Here is a 21,879-nt window from a genome sequence, read left to right on the forward strand (position 1 = left end):
TGATGACGATGATGATGACGATGATGATGATGATGATGACGACAACGGTGATGATGATGATGACGATGATGGTGATGATGATGGTGACGACGATGATGACGATGACGACGATGATGACGATGATGGTGATGATGATGGTGATGATGATGACGACGATGATGATGATTGCGACAATGACGATGATGTTGATGATGATGATGACTATGATGATGATGATGATGATGATGATGATAACGATGACGACGATGATGATTGCGACAATGATGATGATGACGATGATGTTGATAATGACGATGACTATGTGTGTGATGATGACGATGATGGTGACTATGATGATGATGACGATGACGACGATGATGATGATGACGATGATGATGACGACGATGACGATGATCAGGGGGCGCCGATTTATGTTCTTGCACACACGCACGCACACACTCACTCACTCTCAGTCTCACTCACCCGACCCCGAAGTACCCACAGAATCGGCGCCCCTGGTTGCCATGATGACGATGATGATGACGATGACGATAATGATGATGATGATGATGATGATGATGATGATGACACAAGTGGTTCTTCCTCGGTTGTTGCATGATGCAATATGTTGATATACTTTATATCTCTGTACTCCCCCTTCCTGCCTGTTTTCTAAATCAAAGTGAAGTGAGACATGACGAGACATTCAGGTGCAGCTGGTGTTTACAGTGTTTAATCGTTGGCTCTTTTATGCACGACTGTACGTACGAATGTGGCTTTCTATACGATATATATCGTTGAACTGTTGTTTACACTGATCTCGTGAGTTTACAGGTGTTCTTACATTTCTATCAGGTGTTTTATGTACGATGCAACAATAAATTTGGAATGCAACACAAGCTAAGTTTGTCCTTGTGCAGCGGAGCTCCTCGTTGTCGCCACACTGCCCCCTACAGCTTTACAGTAGAACTGCAACACATCACTTACTGTGTGTGTGTGTGAGTGTGAATGAGTGTGAGAGTGTGTGTGAGTGTGAGTGTGTGAGTGTGTGTGTGTGAGTGAGTATGAGTGTGAGTGAGTACGAGTGTGTCATTGTGTGTGTGAGAGAGAGAGAGAGTGTGAGTGTGAGTGTGTGAGTGTGAGAGTGTGTGTGAGTGTGAGTGTGGTGAGTGTGTGTGTGTGTGAGAGTGTGTGAGTGTGAGTGAGTATGAGTGTGAGTGAGTACGAGTGTGTCATTGTGTGTGTGAGAGAGAGAGAGAAGTGTGAGTGAGTGTGAGAGAGTGTGTGAGGAGTGTGAATGTGTGTGTGTGTGTGAGAGTGAGAGAGTGAGTGAGTGTGTGTGGTGAGTGTGTGTGAGTGAGTGAGTGTGTGTGTGTGAGTGTGAGAGAGTGAGAGAGAGTGTGAGTGTGAGAGAGTGAGTGTGTGTGTGTGAGAGAGTGAGTGTGTGTGAATGAGTGTGAGAGTGTTGTGGTGAGAGAGTGGTGTGAGTGTGTGTGCGAGTGAGTATGAGTGTGAGTGATTGTGTGTGTGTGTGTGGTGTGTGTGTGTGTGTGTGTGTGTGTGTGTGTGTGTGAGTGAGTGAGTGTGAGAGAGTGAGTGTGTGTGTGAGAGAGAGTGAGTGTGTGTGTGAATGAGTGTGAGAGTGTGTGTGTGAGAGAGTGTGTGAGTGTGTGTGCGAGAGAGAGAGTTTGAGTGAGTGTGTTTGTGTGAGTGTGTTTGTGTGAGTGAGTGTGTGAGTGTGAGAGAGTGTGATTGTGAGTGAGTGTGCATGAGAGAGAGAGTGTGAGTGTGAGTGTGTGTGTGTGTGTGTGTGTGTGTGTGTGTGTGTGTGTGTGTGTGTGTGCATATTTAATGCAACACCAGAACAGATGAAGCTGAGTTTTTGTCCTTGTGCAGCAGAGCTCCTCGGTGTCGCCACACTGCCCCCTACAGCTTTAAAGTAGAACTGCAACACATCACTCTGTGTGTGTGTGTGAGAGAGAGAGAGTGAGTGTGTGTGTGAATGAGTGTGAGAGTGTGTGTGGTGAGTGTGTGTGAATGAGAGTGTGATTGTGAGTGTGGGTGTGAGTGCGAGCGAGTGAGTGTGAGTGAGTGCGAGCGAGTGTGTGTGTGTGAGTGTGTGTGAGTGAGGTGTGAGAGTGTGTGTGGTGTGTCATTCATCTCCCTCCTCTTGTAATCTCATTCCTTCTTTTCTTTCATTTCTGATTTTTTTCTTTTATCACATTTATCTCGGCTCAGGTCGCTTCCAACAATTAAACGAGTGTCAAACCTCTCTCTCTCTCTCTCTCTCTCTCTCTCTCTCTCTCTCTCTCTCTCTCTCTCTCTCTCTCTCTCTCTCTCTCTCTCTCTCTCTCTCTCTCTCTCTCTCTCTCTCTCTCTCTCTCTCTCTCTCTCTCTCTCTCTCTCTCTCTCTCTCTCTCCTGTGTACAGCAGATAAAAGCAGGAGTGAATAATAGCACTTAAGAGCTTTATTGACTCTCCAGCTGTCAATCATCACGCTGCTCAGCCTTTACATGAACGTGCAGAGCATTACAGGAAAAATACAACTACATGAATATATTGTTCATTCTGACGCTGAAGGAGTTTCTAGGTTTTTATTTTATATGTTGAATTGAAGCTTTTAGTGTTTTAAAATGTGATGTAATGTTTTCTAAAGAAGATTGGAGGAAATATCACAGCTTTGAAAATTAATAATACTTAAATTTACTGAGTTTAATGACAAAATATAGTAAAAATATGTGAAACTGTAATAGTCTGTAGATGAGTGGTAGTATTAGTAGTAGTAGTATCAGTAGTAATAGTATTAATAGTAGTAGTATTACTATCAGTAGTATCAGTAGTAGTAATAGTAGTAGTTGCAGTAATATTAGTAGTACTAGTAGTAGTAGATTCAGCTTATTTCAGGTATTTTATTAATATAAAATTGGGGCTATTTTTTCTTTATATTGTCTTTTTTTGATCCATGCAGGTTTCATATTTGTTCAACTTTAATTGTACTGAGAAAATAGATTTAAAACTTTATGACGTCATCACAATGTAAAGTCTGTGGGCCGAGAGGGAAACTGAACATGTGCCGCCCCGCCCCAAAGCAAAGTATAGTATGCTGATACAGCCAACAGAGCAGCTACAGATATACAGACCTACAATACATCAATACATACACACTGAATCCAATGTAAGGCCTCTATTATGCAACATGACTTAACACCAACATGACAGCTGATCAACATCCAACATCAAGACACTGCGCAGCATCACCATCAGATCACGTGACACAACATCAAAAACAGCACATACTGCCCGACTGCTCTGCACCCTGACAGGAAACTAATAAATCACTTCAAAAATAAAATACATTTTTATAACAGACACAAACATGCTCCAAAAATGTACTTCACAAAGCGAGAGAGAGATATCAGCCAACAGCAGGGCCAGAGAAAAAAAAATAGCACTCACTGTTGACTGGTAGATGAAATCCTTCCTGTGATCCTTCATGATGAATCGCTTGGGTGTGTCGCGTGTGTCCCGTAGTAGTCCGTGCAAAAAGCGTGTGCAATGGAGACCGTGCGTGGACACAGGTGTTGTTACTATCAAGCATGTGAGGGATTATAGTTGTTACATACTGACTGCAAACCGGAAGCAGGTCCGCAATCATATCTTTATCTACCGATCCTGCCGTTAAATCAACCGCCATTTTTTTCCATCAATATAAACCAATCGCCATCACCTTTCCAGAATAGCAGATAGTAGTCATCACGCACCTGCGCCATGGGCCAATCAGCCAAGCTCATTAGAATGACGACGCCCAGACCTGCGCGCCAGAAACTCTGCGTGACGTAGAGGGCGGGCTGTCAATAACACATCAACATTTGATTGGCTGATGATACGGTCACTCAACGTTACGCAGCCAATAGCAGCGTCCGGCTCGATCAGAGGCTAGCAATGCAACTACTGCTAACCGATGCTAAACCGTGCTAGCCCTAGCTGTGATGCGTTTACAGGACGTAGGTGATAAGAGCTCCACAAAATATAACCATTCGTTTTCTGGATAAAGTTGCATACTGAACAAGTAATTGACTCCAGATAGATTTCAGAATGACCTTTTAATTATGGAAAAAACAGAAAAAGTAGTAATCACAATTTATTTAGAAAAAATGTTGTTTTTAAGATATTTCCTGTTCAATATTTACAAAAAGCTTTAAAATTTAAATGTAGAAATACTCAATTTTTTTGCCTTTCACTTGATGTTTTTAAATGAAATCATTATTAGTATAAGTCCACTTAAATACACTGAAGGTGATAAAATATTTAATATATCATTCTACTGTGGTTACACCATTTGACATTTTCAGGAGCATTCAGTCTGACTTTTGGTTAAAAAAATGGTGCAAATGTCATTTAAATGATATAAAACCAACAAAAATACTAAATGTACATTTTAACAAACCTGATGCTGCTTTTAAAACTAGTTTATAACATATTTTTGAATTGCCCATCTTACCAACACTTATTTATCACTGGAGCTTATATAAGTGGCTTTTATTACAATGTAAACTGAGATCTGACTCACAAAACATGATTGAATTCAGATCGATTTAAAAATGTTCAGCACATATTTTTCACTTCGAGCATCAAAACACGATTTCAGGAGCTTCTGAATAAAACACACAAAAGCAAAATCAGCTTTTCTTCTAAACTACAAGATCTGTGTTTCAGAGAGCTACTGTGTGTGTGTGTGTGTGTGTGTGTCTGTGTGTGTGTGTGTGTGCAGGTGCCTGTGTGTGTCTATGTGTGTGTGTGCGTGTGTGTGTGTGAGAGTGAGTGTGTGAGAGTGAGTGTGTGTTTGTGTGTGTGTGTGTGCCTGTGTGTGTGTGTGTGTGTGTGAGAGAGTGAGTGTGTGTGTGTGTGTGTGTGTGTGTGCCTGTGTGTGTCTATGTGTGTGTGTGCGTGTGTGTGTGAGAGTGAGTGTGTGAGTGAGTGTGTGTGTGTGTGAGTATGTGTGTGTGTGCGTGTGTGTGTGTGTGAGTGTGAATGTGTGTGAGAGTGTGTGTGTGTGAGTGTGTGAGAGTGAATGTGTGTGTGTGCAGTAATGATTGAGTCAGATTATTTATCAGAAAACCAGAGAAAGAAAAAAAGATGCTGCAGAACATGTTGAGTTTCTGCAGGAGCCGCTAACAGCTGACTCAGCACAATGTAAATGCAGAATATCTGACGACGCGTAACTAAATATCAGCTAAAAAACAGCTGACATTATTTTAACGAGGTTTTCTGGGGTCTCGCTTTTCCTGATGCTTTTAGTTTTTTGTTTCTGTTGGTGTGAGCATGTTTCCATCTGTCACATCAGCACAAAGACTTCCACACAAAAGTTCATTTTCACACCGAGACGATAAAAAGCAGCTGAAGAAAAACACTCAGAGATTAAAGATGTTTTAATTAGGGCTGTCAAACGATTAATTTGTTTAATCGAGATTAATCGCGGAATTTCCATAGTTAATCGCGATTAATGGCGTTTTGAATTGCATGTTTAAAATCCTGTTATTTTCCATTTGAAGGCAGTTTTAAGCCCATAATGTAAAGCATTTCTTACCAGAGTGTCTTAACTGGGAATCAATCACGGCTCTGCTGCGACTCCCACACTCCAAAATGGTCCTTTGGTGGAGCTGAGGCTGGCTTGGCTGCACCTGGGTGTTTAGCGTGGAGGTGCTAACTCAAACTCCACGTACTCCGGTGGTAGTTAAACTCCGTTTGACACAGGTTGCATTTTACTTTTGACTTGTCAACTGAAGCGTCTGGAAGTGTTTTAAAGTTAAACAAGCCGTTCAAAAGTCCAGTAGCTCTCTTACTTTCCATCAGCGCGGTAGGTTTACTGCAGGAGGCCACTTCAAAGCATAGCGCTACAGCTAGAGGAGCCGTCTACGGGGGAGGAGAAGGGACAAAAAGGCTTGCAGCATTAAAATGAGATTAAAAATAATTAACGCGTTATGGATTGCATTAATCTAATCGCTATTAAAGCGTTACCGCTGACAGCCCTAGTTTTACCACTTGTAAAATGTAATACTGTGATCTGAGTGAAATAACAATAAAACTTTTTGGATGAATAAAAATTAAAATAAAAACCCAATAAGCTGAAATTTAAATTACTGACGAAACTGAAATATAGAGTTTGAAGTTTGAGTCAATCAACGTTTCAGAAGCAGAAACTGTTTCACTGAACATTTATTTTACCTAAAAAAACAAAGATGATTCACATCTATACAAAATACTGATAACCACACAGAAGAAGAAGGAGGAGGAGGAGGAGGAGGAGGAGGAGGAGGAGGAGGAGGAGGAGGAGGAGGAAGAGGAGGAGAAGAAGAAGGAGAAGGCGGCTGCAGAGACGATCTATTCACATTCACATGGTCACTCTAGCCGCTGGCTGAATACATTTTATTTCTGCTTCCTGTGAATCTCAGCAGCCAATCAGACGTCTTCCAGGAGTGAGATCTGACAGATTTCTTCTAACAGCGATAGAAAAAGAAAAAGAAAAGAAGAAAATAAATAAATAATAGATTCTATTTTTAATATTGCAGAAACCGGTCTGTCACAAAGCAGAAAGTCTTCATTCTTTTTTAGTATCAGTGAAAACAGTAAAGGTGAGATTACATCTGGAAACCAGCTCACAGAAACACCAGCATCATCATCATCATCATCATCATCATCATCATCAGCATCATCATCATCATCATCATCATCATCATCATCATCATCAGCATCATCAGCATCATCATCATCATCATCAGCATCCTCGTCATCCTCATCCTCGACTGCTTCTCTCAAACATTTCTGTCATTTAAAACCTTTCTCTGAGATCTACTGACTCAGGTCAGATAGTTGAGCCCAGAGCTCTGAGATCTACTGACTCAGGTCAGATAGTTGAGCCCAGAGTTCAAACTAAACATGATGAAGCAGCTTTTACACAACTGGAACAAACTACCAGCAGAACTGAAATCATGTTTAAATCCAGGTTAAAAACATTTCTCTTCTCCTGAGCTTATGATTGAGCTCTTTTAAAGCACTTTACATTTTAATCTTTCATTTGCACTCTATGTCCTTTTAATGATTTTAAAGCTAATTATTATTTTATGCTGCAATCTTATATTTAATGCTCTAATCTAGCATTTTATTTCTCTCTTTCTATTTTTCTGTACTTTGTTTTTATTATGGGGGGGGTGGGGGGGTTAATTGTATGTTTTAATGTTTCTCAAATTACATGTTTTTCTGTTTTATGTAAAGCACAGTGAGTTGCCATTGTGTATGAAGTATAAATAAAACTGCCTTGCCTTTCTGTGGCTCAGACCTGTCCCCCCTCTAACCCCCCCTCCCGCCCCCCGCCCCCCCCGGTCCCCCCCCTGTCATTTAAAACCAAATGAAAGTCCAACTGAAATCTGCATTAATGAAGCCGCTTTGAAACTGAGACCCTGGATCAACCCGATAGGAGAGTCTCTCACAGCCTGTAACCCTCCTGTTGTCCTCCAGTTAAGGAAGGAAGGGAAGGAGGAAAGGAAGTAAAGGAGGAAGGGAGGAAGGAAGGAAAAAGGAAGGGTGGAAAGAGAGGAAGGAAAAAAGAGAGAAGGAGGGAGGGAGGAAGGGAGGAAGGAAGGAAGGAAGGAAGGAAGAAGGACAGAGGAAGGAAGGAAGGAGGATGGAGGAAGGGTGGAAAGAGAGGAAAGAAAAAAGAGAGAAGGAGGGAGGGAAGGAAGGAAGGAAGGAAGGGTGGAAAGAGAGGACGGAAAAAAGAGAGAAGGAGGGAGGGAGGGAGGACAGAAGGAAGGAAGGAAGGAAGAGTCAAAACAGACAGGAGGACGACAGGAAGGTTAAAGCAATCCTGATTAAACTTCATCTCCTGATCACACAAACAGAGCTTCATTCACCTGTGAAGATGATGAAGATGATAATGATGATGATGATGATGATGATGAAGATGATGATGATGATGATGAGCCTCACTCCTTCTAAAAAACACAATTAAACTAACTGAAGTGACTTTTCTCGTCTTCAGTGAAGCCAGAAACCTGCTGCTTTATTATAACATGAGACTAGCCACAGTGGGAGTCCTATCTGTGACAGTAGGGGGCGCCATTACAAGATTAAACAGCTGATTCACTGAGCGGCGACCAAATGAATAAATCATTTCAGTTGGACTTTTTGAAGGATAAAGTTTGGGTCTGTCGTCAGCTGTCTTCTGTCCAGTGGAGACGCTGCAGGAGACAACGTTTGCTCACGATGCCAAATAATAAAATAAAAACATACAAATAAATTAGATGAATAAATATGAAGGCTGTGTAGCTACCTGGAAACCAAAACTTCATCATGTCCCATTCAGAAAAACCACAAAGTCTTTAAGTACCAAATAATTCCATCTTTACATCTTTACATCTTCACAGGTTCAAATCTGACTTGTTGAGACGTTACAGGCGACGTCTACGTTCACGTCTGACGTCTGCTTGGGTTCATATTTTATGATTCTGAGTTCTGATATCTGAATGAAGAGTTGAACCAGAACAGATTAACAATGAGCTGAAACTATAAAGCTCTGTAAAGCTGAGAGGATCTCCTTGGTTACGGCTCATGCTACATTAGCTACATTAGCAAGATTAGCAACATTAGCCCCGTTTCCACTGCAGGAACTTGGGGCTAATGTTACGTTGCCGTTGGTTCGTCTCCACAGCAGGACGACCGCCTGGAGCTTAAACCAGTCCGTCCTGGGCGGGGCTTGAGGTTGACTCGCTGCTGATTGGATAAGCTCAAAGCGGGACGTAGCGTCAACAGAAAGCACCAAAATAAGCAGCATTTTTAAAACCCGGCAGAAGAAGAACAGAAGCTGAAAGCGTTTCCACTGCCGGGAAAATAATAAATCTTTAAGAACAGGAAAAAAAATGGGATGAATTCTTCCAACTCTTAAGAAGCCGGATGATTTGAACCTGATCAGATGAAACTATTTGGTGAGTAAAGACTTCAGATTGAAGACAAACATGGTTGGAACCTGCTGGCTCCTGATGGTGCTGCGTCACCTCAACACGTATCAGTTACAATAAACATTTCCTCTCCGAGCAGCGTCTCTGTCTCTCCCGACTCGTCCAATCACGCGTTCGCCACAAAGCACATGTCTTTCTTGAGGTGGATCTGCAGGCCGCTGGCGCTGGTGAAGGTTTTGGAGCACTGGACGCAGCGGTACGGCTTCTCTCCCGAGTGCGTGCGTTTGTGCTTCTTCATGGTGTCTCCGTCGCTGAAGGTGCGGCAGCAGTACGGGCAGCTGTACGGCCGCTCCCCCGTGTGGATGCGCAGGTGTCGCCGCAGGTTTCCTCTCTGGCTGAAGCTCTTGGAGCAGAAGGTGCAGCGGTGCGGCCGCTCGCCCGTGTGTGTGCGCAGGTGGCGCCGCAGGTCGGCCGACTGCGCGAAGGACTTGCAGCACCAGTCGCAGGCGTACGTCTTTCTCTTCTGCTCCAGGTGGAGGCGGAGGCTGCCGGCCTGGCCGAACGCCTCGCCGCAGCGGGGGCAGCGGTGGACCAGCTCGGGGACGTAAGCGGCCGCGGCTCCGTCATCGCTCGTCTCCTGAGAACTCTTCCTGTTGCGTTCGTGTCGGTCGACGCGCAGCACCGCCGCTCGCTCCGCCTCCGCTCTGAAAGTCGACTCCTCCGGCGGGAGGAGCGGGAGGAGCGGGACGTCGGCGTGCGTGCTCGGCGTCACAGACTCCGTGTGAGCTTCAGGTTCACTCACTTTGAACTCTTCAGGTTCAGTTTTGATGTGAGGAGCCGGGACCCGCGCCTCCTCTCTGAGCGCAGGAACCTCGATGTGGATTTTCGGGGGCGCAGCAGAGGAAGTATTGAGGGTGGAGAGAGAAGGAAGAGGGGAAGCCTTCCTGAACACTTCCTGCTGCAGCTCAGGCTTCAACCCCGACTCCCAGGACTCGGCCGGCTTCTGGTCTCCTGGCAGAGGAGTCTCGCTCTGGATCGACGCCGCCTGCTCAAGCTTCTGATTGGCCGGAGGCTGTCTGGTCTGGTTCAGGGTGGAGTCCGGCTCCTCTGAGCGGGGCCTCGGCTCCACATCGCCGGTCTGCTGCTCAGGAGCTGCCAAACCCAGACTGGACCTGGTGGACCCTGAAACAACAGAGTATGAAACATGAACACGGCTCAGACTCTTTCAGAGTAAAAAACACTCAACAAACCAACTGTGAGATTATATGATCTTTTTTTGTCTCCATCATCATAACGAACTTTCCTGTAATAATATATCAGAGACAGTTAACCCTCACAGCAGCCAGACTATAATAACACCAGACATGATGGATGGATGAGTGTGAACCTGTAATCTCATCACACGTTCAATATAATAACCATCATATGACAGGTTTAACCCTCCTGCTGTCAAGGAAGGAGAGGAGGAAGAAGGAGGGAAAGGAGGGAGGGAGGAAGGAAAGAAGGAAGAAGGAAGGAAAGGAGGGAGGAAGGAAGAAGGAAGGAAAGAAGGAAGGAAAGGAGGGAGAAAGGAAGGAAAGGAGGGAGGAAAGGAAGGAAAGAAGGGAGGAAGGAAGGAAAGAAAGGGGGAAGGAAGGAAAGAAAGGAGGAAGGAAGGAAGGAAAGAAAGGGGAAAGGAAGGAAGGGAGGGTCAAATTCCTTCCTCTGTCCTTCTTTCCTTCCTTCCTCTCTCCCTCCTACCTTCTTTCTTTCCTTACTTCTTTCCTCCGTCCTTCCTCCCTCCTACCTTCTTTCCTTCGTCCTTCCTTCCTCTGTCCTTCCTTCCCTCCTCTGTCCTTCTTTCCTTCCTTCCTCCCTCCCTCCTACCTTCCTTCCTTACTTACTTACTACTTTCCTCCAGCCTTCTTTCCTCCGTCCTCCCTGTCTTCCTTCCTCTGTCCTTCCTTCCTTACTTCTTTCCTCCATCCTTACTTCCTTCCTCTGTCCTTCTCTCTTTCTTTTCTCCCTCCCTCCCTCCTTTTTTTTTTTTTTAAACTGATAACTATGAGCGTGTTGGCGGTGGAGTGGTTAACGCGCATGTCACGTAATCACAACGTCCCTGGTTCGAGTCCGGCTAGAAACCAACGCTGCAGGTCATCCCCTTGCTTCCTGTCGGCGTCTCTTCTCTTCCTCTTCCTCTACAAATATAAACCTTTAAAAACGAACTTATAAAGCTGTATGCCCCCCCCCCCTCCCCAAGCATTAAATCCATCTGAGTCTTTAAAGCAGACAGATCTGCAGCATCGCTTCCTCCAGGTCTCGCCCCGGTGTTAGCCAGATAGCTCGGCCCTTACTCAGCCACTCAGTCTCGGCCTCCAGCAGCAGGATGTCCCGCAGCTGCCTCCGTAGACTCTCGTTCTCGCGCTTGGTCCGTGCCGTCTCCTCCCGGTACTCGGTCACCGTGTCCTCCACCACGTCCAGGATCTCCTTCACCACCGCCGTCAGCCGCTCCGTCAGGTAGGCGTTCAGCAGCTGCAGTTTGGTCATTTTGGCACCATGAACAGCTGCTCCACACACCGGAAACAGAGCCGGACAACAACAAAACGAAAACGGAAAAAACCCTCCTTCTTCGTCTCTGTTGTCCTTTCAAAATAAAAGCCACCGTTGCTGTTCCAACCTAAACTCCACTCTTGAAGCCTGAAATGTTATGACGTTTTCCTACGGTGGCTCAGAATGTGCAAAAATGGAAATATCTTAAAAATGATGGTAGCCTATACATTCTTAACCCTTTATAGGACACTCATTGAAAGGAAGGAAGGAAGGAAGGAAGAATGGAGGGAAGAAGGAAAGAAAGGAAGGAAGGAAGGTAGGGGGAGGAAAGAAAGAGAGAAGGAGGGAGGGAGGAAGGGAAGAAAGGAGGGAGGGAGGAAGGAAGGAAAGGAGGAAGGAAGGAAAGGAGGGAGGGAGGAAGAAGGAAGGAAAGGAGGGAGGAAGAAGGAATGAAAGGAGGGAGGAAGGAGGGAAGGAAAGAAGGAAGGAAAGGAGGGAGAAAGGAAGGAGGGAAGGTACGAAGTGAAAAAAATAATGATTCCTCCTTTCTTGTGTCCTTTGTGTCTGTATTCTGTATTTTAAAAGAAAAGTGTTGAGATTAGTTTTTGTATTATTTGCAGGGGTTATGAATTTTGTTTTGTTGTTAAAATTAAAAATACATTTTAAGTGTTAAGTTGGTTGCTAGTGGATACACTGACTAATAAACGGACCTTTGACTCATTCATCTTTAGATGTGTATTTGGGGAACACTGCTGTAAGGGATCTTTAACCTGCTGGCTTTGTGCTGCAGTTGCTCGCTGTGACCACTAGATGGCAGCGAGCACAGTCTGAACACTGTGAACACTTTTAAATCCAGGTTAAAAACATTTCTCTTCTCCTGAGCTTATGATTGAGCTCTTTTAAAGCACTTTACATTTTAATCTTTCATTTGCACTCTATGTCCTTTTAATGATTTTAAAGCTAATTTATTATTTTATGCTGCAATCTTATATTTAATGCTTTATTCTAGTATTAGTAATCATTATAGTAATAAAAGCAGTTAAAAAATGCATTTACTTCTTCCTTCCCTCCTTCCTTCCTTCTTTCCTTCCTTCCTCCTTTCCTTCCTCCTTCCTTCCTTCCTTCCTTCCCTCCTTCGCTTCCTCCTTTGCTCTTTCTTTCCTCCCTCCTTTCCTTCCTTCCTCCCTCCCTCCCTTCTTTCTTTCTTTCCTCCCTCCTTTCCTTCCTTCTTCTTTCCTTCCTTTCCTTCCTCTACTTCCTTCCTTTCCTTCCTTACCTCCTTCTCTCTTTCTTTCCTCCCTCCTTTCTCCCTTCTTTCCTTCCTTCTTCCTTCCCTCCTTCCTTCATATATTGTCTTCACCATATATGTCATTTAACAAAACATTAACAGCAGTGGTAATTACTGAAAGAAAAAATACAATTATAATAATAAAAGCAGTTAAAAAAATGCATTTAATCTGTAAAACATCTGAGATATATGTTTAAATGTTCTGATTTTCAGTCTAAGAATCAAAGATGTTCAGTTTACAGTCAGAGAAGACGAAGAAAAGCAGCAATTATTCACGTTGGAAAAGCTCCAACCAGAAGATGGAAGTAGACTTTAAATGATTATTTGATTCATTAATTCTCTGTTAATCAACTAATCAATGAACCAATCAGTGATTTTAATGCCTTGAAGCTTCTCATTACATGTAGATCAATAACTAACAGCAGGCTTTGACTCAGAATGAAGCTGTTTGTATTTCAGTCTCTTGAAAACTCATTGACATTCATTCAGTAAGGAGCTATAGCTAGCAGGGTATAATAATGTGTGTGTGCGGATTGACCCTTTAATGGCAGCAGAGATGACTGATAAAAGACTTTTTTATTGCTTTTCAAGTAAAACAAGTACAGCAGTCCGATACAAGTAAAAGGTATATTGCAATATAATAGAAATTAAAAATAAGGAAAAGAAAGGATGAGAGAAAAGAAAGAGAGAGAGAGACCAGGCGACAACCCCCCACCCCCACCCCCCCAAATTTGGATCTATATAAAACTCTTACAGGATATGACAGACCATGTTTTAACATGCATGACAGCAATTCCTGGATGTTATCTGCCATAGTTTGCCATGTTAGAACAGTACCAGCTCCAGCACCGTGTGTTCTTACCACTGAAAGCTCCATATTTATCCCTCCCTTCCTCCTTTACTCCCTTCCCTCCTTTTCTTCCTTCTTCCTCCCTCCCTCCCTTCCTCCTTTACTTCCTTCCCTCCTTCCCTTCCTTCCTTAACTGGAGGACAACAGGAGGTTAAGGTGGTTGTTTAAATGTAGATGAGCCTTATATTGGTAGAATTGAAGCTTGTTGTAGGTTTATACTTTGATAGAAATGATAAAAATGACCAGAACTCTTTAACTTTACTATGTTAAATAACACATTTAAGTGTTTTTACCATTATCACCATTGTATGCCTTAATAAGGGCAACACATCCTGGTGGAGATACAACTCATAAAATCCAAAATATATTAAAAATATGAAGGAAATATTTTACTTTAGGTGTAAATGACATAACTAGTGACATCACAATGGGATTTCTTAACATGTAATTTTCCATCCTGCCTGTTTAACCCTCCTGTTGTGTTCGAGTCAAGGAAGGGAGGAAGAAGGAAGGAAAGGAGGGAGGGAGGGAGGAAGGAGGGAAGGAAGAAAGGGAGATGGAAGAAAGGAAGGAAGAAGGAAGGAAGGAAAGGAGGGAGGAAGGAAGGAAGGAAAGGAGGAGGGAAAGAAGGGAAGGAAGGAAAGGAGGAAAGAAGGAGGGAAGGAAGGAAGGAAGGAAGGAAGGAAAGGAGGAAGGAAGGAAGGAAGGAAAGGAGGAAAGAAGGAAGGAAGGAAAGGAGGAGGGAAAGAAGGGAAGGAAGGAAAGGAGGAAAGAAGGAGGGAAGGAAGGAAGGAAGGAAGGAAGGAAAGGAGGAAGGAAGGAAGGAAGGAAAGGAGGAAAGAAGGAAGGAAGGAAAGGAGGAAGGGAGGAAGGAAGGGAGGAAGGAAAGGAGGAAAGAAGGAGGAAAGGAAGGGAGGAAGGAAGGAAGGGAAGGAGGGAAGAAGGGAAGGAAGGAAAGGAGGAAAGAAGGAGGGAAGGAAGGAAGGAAAGGAGGAAGGAAGGTAGGAAGGAAGGGAAGGAGGGAAGAAGGGAAGGAAGGAAAGGATGAAAGAAGGAGGGAAGGAAGGAAGGAAAGGAGGAAGGAAGGAAGGAAAAGTCAAAACAGATGGGTCAATTTGACCCGGGAGCACAACAGGAGGGTTAAGGGTTAAAATGTGAATGTAAGTGTTGGTCCAGTGGGGCTTGGTAAGTGTATGTGGAGGTTTCCAGCGTAGAGCCAGCATCTTTTTGGCAGCAGTGATGCCCGTTAGGAGGATACGTCTTTTCCAGCATGCCAAAAAATGAGTTAATGTTGAGTTGAGGACGTAGAATAATGTCTTACTTGAAATATGATCTGTATGATTATGTTTCAAAGGTTAATACTGTAAATATTAACAGCTGATCCACAAAGCTGCTGCATCTCTTTTTATCCAACAGGAAACTAACGGGACTCTCTCTGTAGACCTGAGACTGAGAGGTGTAGGCCTGCATTCACACCAGAACTCACATTTTGACTGAGCGGGTTTATTTTAATATGTGTCACCATGACAACACATAAAAAATAACCAATAACCAGAGGCGGACAGAGTACACAGCTTCCTTACTTGAGTAAAAGTACAGATACTTGTTTTTAAAAGTACTTGAGTATCAAGGAAGGAGGAGAAGGAGGAAGGAAGGAAGGAAGAAGGAAGGAAAGGAGAGGAGGGAGGAAGGAAAGGAGGGAGGGAGGAAGGAAGTTAGGAAGGAACGAAGGAAAGGAGGGAGTAAGGAAGAAAGGAAGGAAGGAAGGTGGAAGGGAAGGAAGGAAGGAAAGGAGGGAGTAAGGAAGGATGGAAGGAAGGAAGGAAGTTAGGAAGGAAGGAAGGAAAGAAGCAAGGATGGAAGGAAGGTGGAAGGGAAGAAGGAAGGAAAGGAGGGAGAATGTAAAAGGAATTGAAAGTAAAATCAAGTCATTTTCATCCCGGGCCTGCTGCGTCATCTTCCATTGTTTCCTCCACGGTTTCCTTCCTTCCTTCCTTCCTCCTTTCCTTCCACCCTTCCTTCTCTCCTTACTTTCCTCCATGGTTTCCGTCCTTCCTTCCTTCCTTCTCTCCGGGTACTCACGGTTATGGATAGAAATGTAGTGGAGTAAAGAGTACAATATCTGCCTCTCAAATGTACTCGAGTAAAGTACAGATCCCTCAAAATTGTACTCAAGTAAATGTACTCCATTACTGTCCGGCTCTGGTTACCATGACAACACATACAAAATAACCAATAACCAAAAACTCACATAAAAAATACATATATATAAACAGATGTGTACAAAACCTTCACAGAGTTGGTATTTATTGCACAGTGACGGACCGTGTTCATATTATTTAGAACATCATATTTATACATTAATGTTAACATATTTTAGTATATAATAATAATAATAATTATAATAATAATATATTTAAATATCTGTACTTGCTAACTGGTGCATTGTTGGGATTTTGCTCCGTCAGCACAAACGCAGCAGGACAGGAAAAAAAAGAAAAAGAAGAAGAAGAAGAGGCACAGCAAGTTACTAATGATTCACCAGGACAAGACAGGAAGTCACCAGCGTGTCCCTCCAAAATAAGAGCGTCACTGTCACGCTGCGGCTCCCAAACTACTCTTCATTAATTATTACACCCCGTCTGTTTTGACTGTTCCTTCTTTCTTCCCTTCCTTCCCTCCTTATTTCCTTTCCTCCCTTTCTCCCTCCTTCCTTCCTTCCTCTTTTCCTTCCTCCCTCCCTCCTTCCTTCCTTCTTTTCTCCCTCCCTCGTTCTCTCTTTCTTTCCTCCCCCCTTCCTTCCTTCTTTCTTCCCTTCCTTCCCTCCTTATTTCCTTTCCTCCCTTTCTCCCTCCTTCCTTCCTTCCTCTTTTCCTTCCTCCCTCCCTCCTTCCTTCCTTCTTTTCTCCCTCCCTCGTTCTCTCTTTCTTTCCTCCCCCCTTCCTTCCTTCCTTCTTCTTTCCTTCCTGCCTCCCTCCTTTCCTTCATTCTTCCTTCCTCCCTCCTTTCCTTCCTTCTTCCTTCCTCCTTCCTTTCCTTCCTTCTCCCTTCCTCCTCCCTTCCCTCCTTTCCTTCCTTCTTCCTTCCTTTCTCCCTCTTTTCCTCCCTCCTTCCCTTCCTCCTCCCTTCCCTCCTTTGATTCCTCCCTCCCTCCCTCCCTCCCTCCCTTCCCTCCTTTCCTTTCTCCCTCTTTTCCTCCCTCCCTCCCTTCCTCCTTCCTTCCCTCCTTTGATTCCTCCCTCCTTCCTTCCTCTTTTCCTTCCTCCCTCCCTCCCTTCCTCCCTTCCTCCTCCCTTCCCTCCTTTCCTTCCTTCTTCCTTCCGCCCTCCTTCCCTCCCTCCCTTCCTCCCTTCCTCCTCCCTTCCCTCCTTTCCTTCCTTCTTCCTTCCGCCCTCCTTCCCTCCCTCCCTTCCTCCTCCTCCCTTCCCTCCTTCCTTCCTCTTTTCCTTCCTCCCTCCCTCCCTTCCTCCTCCTCCCTTCCCTCCTTTCCTTCCTTCTTCCTTCCGCCCTCCCTCCCTCCCTCCCTTCCTCCTCCTCCCTTCCCTCCTTTCCTTCCTTCTTTTTATCTGAATTATTACAATAAAAATAATAAATGTATAAAAGGCGTCAAGAACTCTGTTGCTGTTTCGACACATGCATCAAAATTCATTATAAAGGTTTTGCATAATTTAACTTATATAATTACATATACAGGTTTGTGTATGACTCATAACCTGCGTATGGAAGTTGATTCTGAGCCACACAGTGAAGTAACTGTGCTGCTTTAATATGTTAGTTTATGTGCATTGAGACTTCCTGTTGTTTATTTGCACCATGAGTCATATCCCCGTACTTATAATGAGAAAACATATTTTTAGATTTACAGCTGGCGGAGTACTTCAGAGTCCGGTCCACACCAGAACTTATTATCATATTTTAACATGAATAAGTGTCACATTATAACGAGTTGTTTTATTCATGTAGTGAGTAAATAATAATAACAGTAAAAATAAGAAAACCAATTTATTACAATGTATTATTTTCTAATTATATCAAGAAATTCATCATGATCCTTATAAAGGCTTATTCTAAGGTTACAAAAACAGGTGATTAAACTAGTGCTGTCAGCGTTAACGCGTTAATCGCGATTAGATTAATGCAATCCATAACACGTTAACGTTAATGTGTCAAGCCTTTTTGTCCCTTCTACTCCCCCGTAGACGGCTCCTCTAGCTGTAGCGCTATGCTTTGAAGTGGCCTCCTGCAGTAAACCTACCGCGCTGATGGAAAGTAAGAGAGCTACTGGACTTTTGAACGGCTTGTTTAACTTTAAAACACTTCCAGACGCTTCAGTTGACAAGTCAAAAGTAAAATGCAACCTGTGTCAAACGGAGTTTAACTACCACCGGAGTACGTGGAGTTTGAGTTAGCACCTCCACGCTAAACACCCAGGTGCAGCCAAGCCAGCCTCAGCTCCACCAAAGGAGCATTTTGGAGTGTGGGAGTCGCAGCAGAGCCGTGATTGATTCCCAGTTAAGACAGTCTGGTAAGAAATGCTTTACATTATGGGCTTAAAACTGCCTTCAAATGGAAAACAACAGGATTTTAAACATGCAATTCAAAACGCCATTAATCGCGATTAACTATGGAAATTCTGCGATTAATCTCGATTAAAAAAAATAATCGTTTGACAGCCCTAGATTAAACACTAATTAAAACATACTTATCATGTTCAATTTCTGCTTTTATAGAATATTTGTATTGCAGGTTATTGTTAGACCTTTCTTTCTGAAAGCAATCTTAATTTTACATTTTTCTTTCAACATGACAGCAGCGTAAAATAACATACAATCGTAATTATTTGGGTTTATTTGAATTTATACACATCAATGAGCTATAAAACCAAGAGAGAAAAGTGTTTAAAACAAATAAACATATGCTGCTTCTACGGTTACTCCCTCCTTTCCTTCCTCCCTCCTTTCCTTCCTTCTTCCTTCCTTCCTTCCTTCCTCCCTCCTTTCCTTCCTTCTTCCTTCCTTCCTTCCTCCCTCCTTTCCTTGCTCCTCCCTTCCCTCCTTTTCTTCCTTCTTCTTTCCTTCCTTCCTTCCTTCCTTCCTTCCTCCCTCCTTTCCTTCCTTCTTCCTTCCTCCTCCCTTCCCTCCTTTCCTTCCTTCTTCCTTCCTTCCTTCCTCCCTCCTTTCCTTCCTTCTTCCTTCCTCCTTCTCTTCTTTCCTTCCTTCTTCCTTCCTTCCTTCCTTCCTCCCTCCTTTCCTCCTCCCTCCCTTCCTCCTCCCTTCCCCTCCTTTCCTTCCTCCCCTCCCTCCCTCCCTTCCCTCCTTTCCTTCCTTCTTCCTTCCTTTCTCCCTCCTATGCTTCCTCCCTCCATCCCTCCTCCCTTCACTCCTTTCCTTCCTTCTTCCTTCTTCCTTCCACCAAAAATCCTACACACTGCTCCTACACACTTTTATTTTGAAATTCTGAACAGACACTGCTTTTAATGTCAGCCCAGCCTCACACTGATGGAGGATGGAGGATGGAGAGGAAGGCAGCGAGCACACACACACACACACAGTTACACACACACAGTTACACTTACACACACACACACACACACAGTTACACACACACACACACACACTTCAGGCAACCCCTCCCTTCCCTCTCAGCTCTTGCGGTGTAACAGACGGTGAGCTGCAGCAGCGACACTCTGCACTCTGCATCATCATCACAATTCAACAATAAAAGCAGAGGGAAGAAAAAAAAAAAGGCTTAAAGAGATATTCTGCCTTTTTTTTTTTTTTTTTTTTTCCTGCAGGTGTGACGGGACGTTGGGCTGGTGCTGGGTGCTGGGTGGGAGCTGGCTGGTCAGACTTCTTCTTCTTCTTCTTCCTCAGCTCACCCGTCCTGCTCTCGTCTCACATCACTGGATTCTACGTCCTGTTTCTTCTTCTTCTTCTTCTTCTTCTTCTTCTTCTCCTCCTCCTCCAGAGACAAGATGAGCTTCACCCTGCAGCTTCCTGTTCACTAGGACCCGGTAAGAAACATCTGTGCTGATTTTTAGATTTTTTAGGAATGTGTGTTTTTTTTTTATTTCACGTCAGGTGTGTGAGACATGTGCTACTGCTGCTGCTGCTGCCACGGCGACTACGGTGGGTGTGTCAGTGTGTCGCCTTCCCTCCGCTCAGCCTGCAACACACACACACACACACACACACACATACACACATACATACCCACACACACACACACACACACACACTCACACACACACACACTCACACACACACACACACATCTGGATCTGTTTCTTTGTCTCTTGATTTGATGCATTTGGTGCATTTGGGACACCGACTGTGTGTGTGTGTGGTAGTGTGTGTGTGTGTGTGTGTGTGTGTATTAGTGTGGGTATGTGAGTGTGTGTGTGTGTGTGTGTGAGTGTGTGTGTGTGTGGTAGTGTGTGGGTATGTGAGTGTGTGTGTCAGTGTGTGCGGTAGTGTGTGTGTGGTAGTGTTTGTGTGTCAGTGTGTGGTAGTGTGTGTGTATGTGAGTGTGTGTCGTGTGTGGTAGTGTGTGTGTATGTGAGTGTGTGTGTGTGTGGTAGTGTGTCTGTGTGTGTGTGTGTGTGTGTGTGTGTGTGGTGTGTGTGTCTGTGTGTGTGGTAGTGTTTGTGTGTCAGTGTGTGCGGTAGTGTGTGTGTGTGTGTTGTGTGTGTTAGTGTGTGTGAGTGTGTGTGTGTGTGTGTGTGTGAGTGTGTGTGTGTTAGTGTGTGTGAGTGTGTGTGTGTTATGTGTGTGTGTGTGTGTGTGTGTGTGGTAGTGTGTGTTAGTGTGTGTGTGTGTGTGTGTGGTAGTGTTTGTGTGTCAGTGTGTGGTTAGTGTGGGTATGTGAGTGTGTGTGTCAGTGTGTGTGGTAGTGTTTGTGTGTCAGTGTGTGTGTGTATGTGAGTGTGTGTGTGTGTGTGTGGTAGTGTGTGTGTGTTTGTGTGTATGTGAGCGTGTGTGTGTGTATGTGAGCGTGTGTGTGTGTATGTGAGCGTGTGTGTGTGTGTGTGTGTGTGTGTGGTAGTGTTTGTGTGTTTGTGTGTATGTGAGCGTGTGTGTGTGTATGTGAGCGTGTGTGTGTGTGTGTGTGTGTGTGGTAGTGTTTGTGTGTCAGTGTGTGAGTGTGTGGTAGTGTGTGTTTGTGTGTATGTGTGTGAGTGTGTGTGGTAGTGTTTGTGTGTCAGTGTGTGAGTGTGTGGTAGTGTGTGTTTGTGTGTATGTGTGTGAGTGTGTGGTAGTGGTGTGTTTGTGTGTATGTGAGTGTCAGTGTGTGTGTGTGTGTGTGTGTGTGTGTGTGTGTGTGTGTGTGTGTGTCTGTGTGCGTGTGTGTTAATTATGTATAAAACGCGGTGGTTGTTGTGTCGCGTGACTTCCACTGCATCACAGGAGTGTGTTTAAAAAAAAAAAAAAAAAAAGGGGGAAAAAAGCAGGAAAGGAGGGAGGAAGGAAGAAAGGATGGAAGGAAGGAAGGATGGAAGGGAGGAGGAAGGAAGGAAAGAAGGAAGGAAAGGAGGGAAGAAGGAAAGGAAGGAAGGAAGGGAGGAAAGGAGGGAAGGGAGGAGGAAGAAAGGAGGGAGGAAGGAAGGAAGAGACGACCATTAAAGCCATGAGAGTCTGAGGCAAAGGAGGGAAGGGAGGAATGCTCGTCTCTTCCTTCCTTCTCCCTCCTTTCCTTCCTCCTCCCTTCCCTCCTTTGCCTCAGACTGTCATGGCTTAATGGTCGTCTCTTCCTTCCTTCCTTCCTTCCTCCCTCCTTTCCTTCCTCCTTCTTTCTTCTTCCTCCCCTCCTTTCCTCCTCCCTTCCCTCCTTTGCCTCACACTCTCATGGCTTTAATGGTCGTCTCTTCCTTCCTTCATCCCTCCCTCCCTTCCTCCTCCCTTCCCTCCTTTGCCTCAGACTCTCATGGCTTTAATGGTCGTCTCTTCCTTCCTTCCTTCCTCCCTCCTTTCCTTCCTCCTTCTCTTCCTTCCTTCCTCCCTCTCCTCCCTCCTTTCCTCCTCCCTTCCCTCCTTTGCCTCAGACTCTCATGGCTTTAATGGTCGTCTCTTCCTTCCTTCCTTCCTCCCTCCTTTCCTTCCTCCTTCTCTTCCTTCCTTCCTCCCTCCTTTCCTCCTCCCTTCCCTCCTTTGCCTCAGGCTCTCATGGCTTTAATGCTCGTCTCTTCCTTCCTCCCTCCCTCCTTTCCTCCTCCCTTCCCTCCTTTGCTCAGACTCTCATTGCTTTAATGGTCGTCTCTTCCTTCCTTCCTCCCCTCCCTC

General features: G+C 44.5%; 1 protein-coding gene across 1 annotated transcript; it reads right to left on the reverse strand.

Moving 5' to 3' along the window:
• Positions 1-9,068: 9,068 nt before the first annotated feature.
• On the reverse strand, positions 9,069-11,490 carry LOC128379381 (zinc finger protein 628-like). The gene is made up of 2 exons (XM_053338998.1): positions 11,267-11,490; positions 9,069-10,115 (listed from the first exon to the last, which is right to left on the reverse strand). The coding sequence occupies exons 1-2, from the start codon at positions 11,457-11,459 to the stop codon at positions 9,100-9,102; spliced, it is 1,209 nt and encodes a 402-aa protein (XP_053194973.1). The 5' UTR covers positions 11,460-11,490; the 3' UTR covers positions 9,069-9,099.
• Between the last annotated feature and the right edge of the window lie 10,389 nt (positions 11,491-21,879).

This window comes from Scomber japonicus, chromosome 18 (assembly GCF_027409825.1).
Source record: "Scomber japonicus isolate fScoJap1 chromosome 18, fScoJap1.pri, whole genome shotgun sequence".
In the NCBI taxonomy this organism is placed as follows: domain Eukaryota; kingdom Metazoa; phylum Chordata; class Actinopteri; order Scombriformes; family Scombridae; genus Scomber; species Scomber japonicus.

What these genes read in the sequence shown, in the direction of transcription:
- LOC128379381 (XM_053338998.1), bottom strand. Translation starts at nt 11,459, where the DNA reads ATGACCAAACTGCAGCTGCTGAACGCCTACCTGACGGAGCGGCTGACG. An exon ending in GGCCGAGACTGAGTGGCTGA is followed by an intron (nt 10,116 to 11,266) that starts GTAAGGGCCGAG and finishes CTGTTGTTTCAG; the next exon opens with GGTCCACCAGGTCCAGTCTG.